At 34.8% G+C, this 12,273-nt stretch overlaps 1 protein-coding gene across 2 annotated transcripts in view; it reads left to right on the top strand.

Annotated features, from left to right (window-relative positions):
* The window catches only part of Micu3 (mitochondrial calcium uptake family member 3), a 79,700-nt gene that overhangs the window by 34,079 nt on the left and 33,348 nt on the right, over positions 1-12,273 (top strand). For both annotated transcript variants that reach the window (XM_027391220.2, XM_027391219.2), the window contains exons 3-5: positions 886-917; positions 7,846-7,924; positions 11,651-11,698. In XM_027391220.2, coding sequence (XP_027247021.1) covers positions 886-917; positions 7,846-7,924; positions 11,651-11,698 — 159 coding nt within the window. The remainder of the gene's footprint in view (positions 1-885; positions 918-7,845; positions 7,925-11,650; positions 11,699-12,273) is intronic.

The raw sequence follows: 12,273 nt of genomic DNA, 5'->3' as shown, positions 1-12,273 counted from the left end.
TCTGTTGTAAAATAGAGGAGAAGTGATCTCCAAGAAAAATTAGTCTCCAAGTTTTATAAAAGTATGTCTTCACCTTTGATCTTAAGATGAAAGAGTTTCATAGCAATGTGTCTTCCATATATCTTTAAATTTTATATAATTTTAATTATACAGACTTATTGTGTAAAACAACTATTGATACCCAGTTTTCCTAATGCAGGTGTACTGTAGGACTTAATTACTACCAACCTGGAGATAATTCTTAGCCATTTACAATAGAAGAACTGAACAAGAGAAACAACAATTTGGGCTGTGCATCTGGCCCCACATTTTATTGTTTAAGCTGAGATCATTGACATGATCAAGAAAATGATATTCACCTAATACACTTCTGCCTCCAAGATACTTCTAGAAAAGCTGTATACAGAAGGAAGAATGCCAGTTGGATAAGAACTTTCCCAGCTGACCTGTTAGCTCTTCATCTCTTTGCCACTATAATTTTTATCCTCGACAGACCTCACCTATGAATTATTTCCAGAAATACTCATTCACCTGATTCCAGTATGAATATTTTATAAGTATCATTATTTGTCCTTCAAGTCCCTTAAATATTTAAGATTAAGTAACATAACTTACCTTATGGATCCAGAAGGGCCCAACCATAATCCAGTTACAGGAAAAAAATCCTGTGACATTGTTTTTACTTATTATAAGTTATAAAATAAAAATCTATTTATTTTAAAATAAATAGATAACATGAGAATATCATATATTAGATTCAAATATTGAGGTTAAAAACTTGCCTTTTGAACATAAGAGCTTAATTTTGAGTTATGGTTATATATGGTTACTAAATTGCATAAACATTACATACAATATTATCTAATTATTTTATATTTATTTTAGTTGCTAAAACGTGGAAGTCACTTTCTAAACAGGTAAGTTAAAGCTCTTGGTATACAACATATGCATGTACACACAATACACACATGTGTAAGTACACAAGCACGTTATCTGATTATTTATAATTATATGTTTACATATGTGTATGTGGTGTTTACAAATTAAAATCCTATAATGGTGGTATTATTTAGTCTTCATAGTATCAGTAAATAAAGAAGGTTGGCAGTTCAATGTACTATTGAAGATAGTGGTTAATTGTCATGTGTGTGTATAAATTAGTGTTTCTTGTTTAAACTATTAGAATTATCTACTAAATTGTATATAGAGAGAGAGACTCTTTACCCAACATGTCGATGCCTGAGGTTAAATTCTACAATGGTATATTCACAAGTACCTAGGAAAGTCAAGCTTAATATGACTAAGTCATTTCACATTGGTGTTCATAGCTAGAGAAACCATCAGTTACATACAGAAAAGGTTGAGAAGTCTATAGACTGTTCATTATGGTTTTAAAAAAACAAGCACATGAGTAATAGACCCAACAAAGTTTCAAAACTTATAGCTCCATTCAGACAGAATTCAAAACTGGGGAAATATGATTACAGTATTTAAGCACACATCTACAGGTGGCAAAACTAAGGGGAAATTAACATAAAATTCAGGCAGTGGGTACTGTTATCAGGGAAGGCCTCAAAGTGGCTTCTAATACACTGATGATTTTCTGCTTTTAACATAGCTATTTTAACTTCCTTAACTAGTAAAAGGGAATTCTCAAAAGCTTATAATGGAAAATGCATGCTTCCTTGTGAAACTTCAGAAACACTCACTTTACGGTTAAATGTAAGATAAAGTGACATGCTATCCTAGTTGGAGGGCTAGAAAAGACACATATCTCATTAGCTGAGAATTCTAGACTGCTCTGATAAACTACCACAGCCTAGTGGCTGAAACTTCATTGATCTTCTCACTGTTGTGCAAACTAGAAACTTAAGATCAGCATTAGCAGGGTGGTTTATTCCAGGGCTTTTCTCCTTTTCTATGGCCATTGTCTCACTCTGTTTCCACTTGGTTTTTCCTCTACTAATTTAGGGGGATCTCAAATGATAGCATTAGTGATATTTTTGAAGGACCTGTCTCCAAGTAGCCAGGTTCTTAAAGTCCAAATTCTAACATCTCTTCTGTGGCTCAGGGCAATCTCTTAATTGTAATGCCTACAAAATCAAAAGCAAATTACATACTTCCAACATACAGTGGCACAGGATATACATTGCCATTCCTTAAGGGAGGCATTGCGGCATAATGAGGGAACACTGAACCAAAGCAAGACTGGAAGCCAGAAGGGCAAACTCCAAATCCTGTAGTTTAATGTCTGGTGTCAAAGAGATGAAATGGTTCTGCCCTTACAGCTTTGCTCCCTGCAACATACTCTTCTCTTGGGATGGTTCCACGCCCTGTTGGTGGCTCTCCTTGGGACATAATTATGTCTCTAGCACCTCTAACATCAACCAGGCTTCATTTTACGGCTTCACACAGTGGACTTTCAGGGCCTTCATGCAGAACTGCCCTGCCATACAGTGACTGGCCTCAGCTGTTCTCCCTTTTCATGGAAGAAGATTGTGTAACCCCTTTACTAGTGTAGAACCATGTAGATGAAGCTGTTGGGTTCAGCTGCCCACTGGGATGGAGCCCCTTTGAATCACATGTGCAGCAGCTTTCCTTTGTTGATTTTTAGGAAGGGGAGTTCCTTAGGCCTTTTCCTTTCACAAGTTGAAAGCTACTTGCGACCTACCCTTGAGGACACCACTCTCTCTATTCTGTTTTAGATCAGACCTTTCTTCAGTTTTATTCTTTCAGCACAACTTCAACATTAAATTTTCTGATGTTGGGCCGGGCGTTGGTGGTGCAAGCCTTTAATCCCAGCACTCGGGAGGCAGAGGCAGGCGGATCTCTGTGAGTTCCAGGCCAGCCTGGTCTCCATAGTGAGTGCCAGGATAGGCTCCAAAGCTACACAGAGAAACCCTGTCTCGAAAAACAAAAAAACAAAAACAAAAAAAATCTGATATTATTTGTTTCTTCTAACTGCATTTCATATTTCTTTTGCCCCACTTGTGTTTTTTCTTTATAGACCTGCACAATATTGATTATAAATAACCATCTGATGGAGTCAATATTAGGCTGTCTTGAAATCTCCTCTGCCATAGAATTTAGTTCATTGCCTTTTTAATTTAGCCTCAGGAAAATTCTTAGCACAAGGGCAGAAAGCAGCCATGTTCTTTCCCAAAATAGCGCAAGAATGACCTCTAGTTCAATTGCTCTTAAAGTCCTGGCTTCCCTCTAAAGTCTCTTGAGTCTGGGCCTCCAAGGTCCACATAGCTCTCAGGACTGTCTCCCAGGCTCCTAGTAGAGTGGCTCATTAGTCCCTGTAAGTATTCGACTACTTCTCTAGTTCAAAACCCCAGTCTTTCATATTCATCCAAAACCCACATGGGTAGGTACGTCACAGCAACAGCCCACTCCCTAATGCCAACGTCTGCTTAGTTCTGTTTCTATTGCTGTGACAAACCACCAGAACCAAGGCAACTTACAAAAGAAAGTGTTTAATTGGGTTAGGGTTTTGGAGGGTAGGACACCAGGATGGCAAAGCAAAGGCAGAGTAGCAGGAGGAGTTGAGAGCTCACTTCTTGATCTGAAAGTTAATTCAAAATAGCATAGGTCTTTGGAAACCTCAAAGCTGATCCATAGTGATATGCTTCCTCCAGCAAGGCCACACCTCCTAATCCTCCCTACACAGCTACCCAAAAGTATACTGGAGCCCAAGTATTCAAAGATGAGTCTACTGGACCCATTTGCATTCAAACCACCTCATGTACTTAAGAGTGAGTACAACATTTTGTTTGTTTGTTTTTTCGAGACAGGGTTTCTCTGTGTAGCTTTGCAGCCTATCCTGGCACTCGCTCTGGAGACCAGGCTGGCCTCGAACTCACAGAGATCCGCCTGCCTCTGCCTCCCGAGTGCTGGGATTAAAGGTGTGCACCACCAACGCCCAGCGAGTACATTTTTAAATTACCTTTCAAGAAAGGAATAGATATAGTATCATGTTCATGGGTACTAAACTAGTTGTAAAATACTTATATCCAAATTTATCTGTAAATCAGTGTTAATATTTGTCTTACTCTAATATAATTTCAACAAAATTGATTTTAATTTTTACTTTTTAAAACATCTGTGTAAGGACTCTAAAATACTTATAATAGTTCTGAAAAGGAAATAAAAAAAGGTGATGGAGATGAGAACATGTGGTTACTATTAATAGGATTGATAAAGATTAATAGTATGTTTATAATTAAAATATATCATTGCAAGGGTATTTTAACTAGATGAAGATGGATAATAAGTAATAGAAAATTCCAGAGGTATTTTAGGGAAGATCTATAAATCAGTAGAGAAAAGACCGATGCCCCAATCATGTGTAAAAATAATATGCTTTCCCTGTGGGGTCAAATGAAGCTAATCCTCAGAATAATCATTGTATATAAAAGCTAATTGCAGGTGGATTATGTTTTTTATCTCAAGCATCATGGCTAGTAACTGTACTCTTCATTGAAATATATTTCATATACTTACAAGGGTGAATACATCATAATATACTGCTATAGTTATCTATGTGTACTATGAAAATCTCAAATTTGTAAAAATACTTACAGTATTTGTGACAGCATAGATACTTACCAACACTGTTCATCTTTTACCAATGATTCATTCACATATATGATCACTATGCTTAAATAATATATTATGTATCAAATACTGTTAAAGCTATATAAGGCTGACATACTGATGGAAGAGCAAAAAATGTAGAAACAATAAAATCATTGGGGTAATGGATCAAATAATTGTAAAGCAGCATATCACAGATAACATGGTAATACAGAATAAAACGAGTGTTAGAGCTCTGTGTATCCAGCTGTAGACCTAACTGATATGGTTGAGTAAACAGCAAGTGGCAGGATGTTGATGTTTTCTAGGACCTAGGAAATCAAAGTAATCTTCCTGATTCTGAGAAGCTATTCATTTTATTCAGCCTCGTTCTCTCACAGGTATCAGATTTTTCTGAAGGTTCTATAAGTGATGTTATCACAGCTGACTTTCAAAAGTGCTATCATAAACAGCCACTGTAGTGGTATTAATATCAAAATAAAGATTATTGACATGAAGATATGTCCATATTATGTAAAAAACAAAGAGTAAAGTACAAAACAATATATATAGAATAAAGATTTAATATTTACAGTAATAAAATGCTGCATAAAATGTCTGTGAGAGAGTTGTATTAAAAGAATATTAAATAAAATTGAAGTCTCCTTTGTATTTTTTATTCTCTAAATTATTTTTTTATTTGAATTACAAACAAGATTGAATTACATGACAATCCCAGTTCCCTTCTCCCTCCCCTCCTCCCCTATCAACCCCTCAACTAAAACCCTACCTATCGCATATCCTTTCTTCTAATCTACACCTGACTCCACCTTTCTGCTCCCTCATGACCTCTGCATCCTTCCTCTTCTTCCCTTCTCATTCCCCTCTTCCAATGCTCTCAATTTGCTTAGGGGATCTTGACCCTTTTCCCTTCTCGGGGGACAAAGTTTGTCTCTTTTTGGGTCCTCCTTGTTTACTAGTTTCTCTGGCAGTGTGGATTGTAGACTGGTAATCCCTTACTCTATGTCTAAAATCCACATATGAGTGAGTACATATCATGTTTGTCTTTTTGTGATTGGGTTACCTCACTCAGAATGGTTTCTTCGAGGTCCATCCATTTTCCTGAAATTTCAAGATTCCATTGTTTTTTATCTCCATTGTGTAAATGTACCACATTTTCTCTATCCATTCTTCGGTTGAGGGGCATCTAGGCTGTTTCCAGTTTCTGGCTATTACAAATAGTGCTGCTATGAACATCGTTGAACAGATGTCTTTGTTGTATGAATGTGATTCTTTTGGGTATATGCCTAAGAGTGGAATTGCTGGATCTTGTGGTAGATTGATTCCCATTTTCTTGAGGAGTCGCCATACTGATTTCCAAAGTGGCTGTACAAGTTGGCATTCACACCAGCAGTGGAGAAGTGTTCCCCTTTCTCCACATCCTCTCCAGCAAAAACACTTCTCCATGGTGTTTTTGATTTTAGCAATTCTGACAGGAGTAAGATGGTATCTCAGAGTTGTTTTGATTTGCATTTCCCTGATGGCTAAGGTTGTTGAACACTTTCTTATGTGTCTTTCAGCCATTTTAGATTCTTCTATTGTGAATTATCTATTTAGTTCTGTACCCCACTTTTTAATTGGATTATTTACCTTTGGATATTTTTCTTTTCTAAACCTTAACAATTTCTCTGTGTGGTGTGTGTGTGTGTGTGTGTGTGTGTGTGTGTGTGTGTGTGTGTGTTTGAGTGTGTGTACACTAACTATATGATTAAGAAACTATGCTCACTTAAGAAAATTATATAAGTATTTTAAAAGACCTTTAAGTTTAGGAAAGTAAAATTAATTCAGCAAATATATGTTTGTTCCCTACTTGCAATACTCAGAACAGAGATCAGAAGACATGATGGGAAAAGGTTCATACAACAGAAATTGTATGAATTTAAGTATGTAAAGAATATTAAACGTTTTTCTTTAATTTCTTAATTTAATGAAAATATTTTAGTTTCATCTAAACAGTAAATATCCAGTCTCCGTATCATTCACACTTGAAGTCTTACCTGTTTGCCATGAATCCCCTATTGGACACTGCTCATCAGGTTGGCATGTGCTACTTGCAGTTCAGATGAAGACCCGTGCAGGAAATAAATGCTAAAATTCACACACAGGCTTCTAGGAGTCTGGAAATCCCCTAATGCTCCTGCTTTTGACATCCCAAGGATTTCTTTATTTTCCTGATATCTCAGCTCTGCAATTTAAAAATACTGTTTAGAAAAGTCACAGTTACTTTCTGGATTCCACTTACCAGAAAAGTCTGTTTGAAGTATTCTCAAACTTGAAAGTGTATAAAAATCATCTGGAAGTTGGGACAACACAAGTCTAGTTCAGAAGGTTAGAGGAAATGCTACTCTGCATTTCCCTACGTTTTTATATGATGCTGAGTTTGTTGGAAAGCTCAGTGTGACAATTAAGGATCAGATCTAGAATTAGTGGCTTCTACATTAAAAATGTATTACTAAAGATGTACTGAAAAAAGTCATTTTTAAATTTTAAATTATTTTCTTTACCAAAGTGTTTCACTTGTTTTCCTCACAACAATGTTATAGTTGTTTCTTTGTTATTTTTATTATTTGCAGAATATGTATAATCTACTCAAAAATTTTTATGTAAGCAATGGTTCAACTGTTTAAATTCTCCAATAATTTCTCAGCAGCAGTGATAATTTATCTTTAGAAAGATGGATATACATCAATATTCTGTTTACCCAGTGTTAATATTTTTTGAGTCACCATTAAAATACACCATTGATTCCTAGCATATTCCTTTGCTCATTTGCTTCTTTTGCTCAAAGTCAGATAAATCCCGGCATATAGCAAAGAGGAATATAGAGTCAGCTGCACCTGATTTTAATGAGGAGACCACATGGCTTTTATAAAACAATCACTTGTTCCTTACTCCAGAACTCAAGCTTGCTGTTTTATCTTAATGTAGTTGTCTTGGCAATATGCATCTAGTTAGGAAATTTATCTGAAATTTTGAATAGCTCTAATTAACTTTAATATGGCATCTTTAGCATTTATTTGATATTTGCATTATGGGCAAATATTGTAGTGGAATAAAGCACGGGTGTAGAATAAGATGATTAATGTCACATTTCTGATCATTTAAAAGGAGAATTTCCTGGGGAGGATGCTTACACTTTTTTTTTAGGATTCATGTTGTAAGAAAGTGATTTGACTACTAATCAGTATTCCAATCCTTCTTTTATAGGAATTAAGTCAGATGCTCTCAGAAACACCACCAGTTTGGAAGGGATCATCAAAGCTCTTTCGAAGTCTTAAAGAAAGAGGTGAGCTAACCTCAGTGCCTATGCATTTTAATATTGACATGGATTTAAAATTGCATGTATGTGTGTCTGCATATATGTATATATACACATATGTGTGTATGTATTTGCATATATGCGTATATACATACATATACATGCTTACATATGTCACAAAATGCAAATGTTTCTGGGTAGGTAATTTTATTTTGGTCAGTGTGATTAAGGACTATGTTATCACTATATACATATACAAATATATATACTTCATGACTCTTTAGCTTCATCATTTTTAATCATACTGAAAAGCATTTTACATATGCTCATAGAAAATACTTTTCAAAAATATTAAATCTTCAAATATTAGTTTTCTTTATTCCATTTTGCATCTAGGGAATAATAGCTACTTCTCCAGTTAGTGAATACACAAGGCTAGCCTGTGCTGCATGATGCCCTGACTAAAAGGAAAAAAGAAGCAAAAAATATCTTGGGTTTAATTGCAGTTTTCTTTTATAATATTTTTCCAATTGTTCACATGGAATATGAATGGAACAGACATTTTTTATTGTGGACATTTTTTAAAACTAGAATTTAACTTAAATTCTGGCTCGGGTATATTAAAATTCTCCTTGGAGATCTGGGCAAGGTGGTACAGTTTACTAATCTCAGCTTCTCTGGAGCCTGAAGAAGGAGGATTTTGAGTTTGAAGCCAAACTAGACTACATAGTAAAGACATATCCAAAAACAAAAATATTGTTAGAAATTTTTATTCATGTTTTAGAGTGAGATAATAGCTTGCAAATGTTCAAAACTCAAAAAGAATAGGTAAGTATAATGAATTTTAATATTTTTTTGCCTTAGTATATCTCATGGGAAAAATAAATGGAAAAAATAAAATCTGAAAAAATGCATAGAAGAAAGAAATCTTTTTTTTTTTTTAACCTAAGAAAACATTAGCCTGGAAAACCTAAACCTTTGCATGTTATATACATATTTTCTTTTATGTTTTCTCTCTGCTTTTGTTTATTTTTCAGAGGAGATATTCATTTAGCACTGTTCAGTAAGTGTTTGCAGTGATGGAATTGTTTGTATTTCTTTTCTGTTTTGTATAAAAACCATTGGCCAGTTGTGCTTATTGAGCTCTTCAAATGTTGCTGCTATAACTAAGGAACAGAATTTTATTTGGACTAGTCTAAATTTAAATAACTATGACTGTCCATTAATTACCTACAGGATACTTTGTATCTGTCTCATATTCTTGATACTAGCAAGATCAGTAAACCGTGGTCTTGTAAGAGTTTAGAGCCGGGCGTTGGTGGCGCACACCTTTAATCCCAGCACTCGGGAGGCAGAGATAGGCGGATCTCTGTGAGTTCGAGACCAGCCTGGTCTACAAGAGCTAGTTCCAGGACAGCCTCCAAAGCCACAGAGAAACCCTGTCTCGAAAAAACAAAAAAAAAAAAAAAAAAAAAAAAAACAAACAAAAAAAAAAAAAAGTAAGAGGTTAGAACTAGCTTGCTAGGTAGTTGAGAAATACTGACTACTTGGTGTGGGTGTGTGTGTGTGTGTGTGTGTGTGTGTGTGTGTGTGTGTGTGTAGAAAGATTAAGTCGTGGTAAATTTTTAAAACTAAATATTTAAAGCTACTAAATATTAATTTAAAACTGATTTTATCTTCTTAGCTATAACTCACTAAAAAAATTAAGCATCTTCTTATAAAAGTAGTATGTAACACATAGGAAAACAAGTAATAGATCAAGAAATAGTAATTTAACACTATCATGTTTTTAAGGAAATACTTAAAATTTTTTAATTGAATTTTCAAAACCTAGTTGTCATCTCTTCTCCCTCTCTTCTACTCAAGATAAGGTCTCTTTTAAAAGCCCAAAGCTGTCATCCTGCCCAAACCTCCTGATTTCTGTGATTTAGTTAACATCTTCTTTATCCTTCACTTCTAAAGACTGTACCATTACTAGATACTAGCATTTGACTTTATGTTATTTTTGTCCTACTTAAGTTAGCCTCAAATAAATCGAAGGGTTAATCTTCTAACTTTCTTCTGGTTTTCTATGTTTATAGTAGGAAGTGTTGTGAATCTAGAGTTCAACTTTAACGGTATTTTTTTCTTGACCATTTTCCTTAAATTATAGGACCATTTTCTTTAAATTGTATCACTTTGTTCTCTCTTTCTGGGTGCATATTAATCCAACTCAGTAGCCAGGTGGTCCTACAGAAAAATGCCTGCCATGACCCTCTGCAGTCAATTAGTCCTCCTGTTAATTCACCCTTTCATAAGGGAAATCTTGAATTAGTTATCAGTAATTATATGGCATTTTCAAGTACTATAATATTTTGTTATCTATTAAGTGAATTAGAACAGTAAGAGGACTCTTAAGTAATTGTGTCTTCAAGACCATTGACCATTTCAGACTCTTTTTCCCGTAACGTTCATGGCAGTCATCCAGAACTGTCTGTCTCTAGGTCAGTGTTCTAGTATAAACAGAAGAGAATGCTTTCCTAGCCCCTGGGTAGTTCCCTTCATGTCCCTGACAAGCTGCCTGACAGTGACTCCTAGTCTCTTTGTTCTGTAACAAAGAGTTAGTAGAGCCTCAATGAACATCAGATAAGTGGAGATTTTAAGTCCACAATCTATTTAAGGTGGTTTGTTTTTCATACCTTTTACCGAACATCAACATTGACTGCAATCTATGTAAATATTGTAGACTTATTCCTGAACTTATTTTTTTCAGTCTTTTTTTTTTTGGGTCAATTAAGCTATTAATTCTAGCTTTAAGAGTAGAAAAACGTAGCCTAGAAGTGAAAAATGTGTTAATAGAGTTTCATACACATTCTTAGTAAAACTTGTAATTATGGGATATAGAGAACTCACAATTCTGAAAACAAAGTGAAGTCTATTGGATTAAAAAAAAAATCCTTAGAATCAATTAAGGGTAAGAACTGTTATAAAGTAGTAAATGTTCATTTGACTCCCAAAATTGATAAGTATAGGTTTTATTTTTTAATACACATCAAATTTCTAAGAAAGTAAATGTAAATGTTTTAGTCAAGTGTTACATAAAAAGTGACTATGTTCCTTATAGCATTTCTGACCTTTTTATGTTAGTTTCATATATTAACAACAAGTAACAAGTTAAAGCAGCCTGGCTGTGATGGTGCACACCTTTAATCCCAGAACTCCAGAGGCAGAGGCAAGCGGATCTCTGTTAAGTTTGAGGCCAACCTAATCTACAGAGCGAGTTCCAACACAGCCAGGGCTGTTAAACAAGGAAACCCTGTCTCAAAAAAACAACAAAAGTCAAACTATAAATAAATGTTTAAATTTTGCTTTTGTTGCCAGTATGTTTATCATGAATGGACATTTTGTAGAGGCATGTTGAAAATTTAAATAAAATGAATTTTGTTAAATTTGCAATTATTTGCCAGGCGTTGGTGGCACATGCCTTTAATCCCAGCACTCGGGAGGCAGAGGCAGAGGATCTCTGTGAGTTCGAGACCAATCTGGTCTACAAGAACTAGTTCCAGGACAGCATCCTAAGCCACAGAGAAACCTGTCTTGAAAAACCAAAAAGAAAAAAAAATTGCAATTATTTTATAAAACTGTAATCTCATTTAAAACAATATTTAGCATTGCCTTAAACCTATTCATAGTTTTTATTATGTAGAATAACTTTTATGTTTGTGAAATATGTTAGTGTTTTACAAAGCATTAATTGATACTGTTTTCTTCTAGGTGTGATTTCTTACACTGAATATCTTTTTCTTTTATGTATTTTAACAAGTAAGTACACTCGTTAAATTTATTCATGGATGCATTTTTCCTTATAATCTTAAAAATATATCTTTCTTAACATAATATTGGAAATTACCTCATGTGTATGATGACTGTTGTACAAATTCATGTCTAAATATCACAGGAAAATGTCAAATATAACACTGTCAGAGTCAAAAACCTATATACTTTGGCTTGTGACAATAGTAAAATGTTCATATATAAATATATTACTCTTTGGTGTTTAAGCCACATAAGACCCTAAAGATAAGAACCTCTGGTGGTTTATTAAATTTCTATTATATGCATTTAAACCAGGTTTTTTGCAAGTCTAATGTGAAAGAATAGCAAGTCTGTGTCTCCTAACTGCTGATGAGTCTGTCCAAATACCCATCATCCGTCCACTGCCATGGTTCACTCTCTCTGGCACATACACAGCAGTGTTTATGAAGTATATGGAAGGTTTACTAGAGCTTTTGGTTCAGTTTCTTTTCATCCAGCAGAGGAATTATGTGCTCACTGTGCTTCAGCCACCTGGCCTGTCCATTTCTTGAACTCCCTCTATATGGAGGAAATCCCTGCTC

Source organism: Cricetulus griseus (assembly GCF_003668045.3).
Source record: "Cricetulus griseus strain 17A/GY chromosome 1 unlocalized genomic scaffold, alternate assembly CriGri-PICRH-1.0 chr1_1, whole genome shotgun sequence".
Taxonomy (NCBI): Eukaryota; Metazoa; Chordata; class Mammalia; order Rodentia; family Cricetidae; genus Cricetulus; species Cricetulus griseus.
Note: the sequence above shows the minus strand (reverse complement) of the source record. Positions and strands in the feature narration are given on the sequence as shown.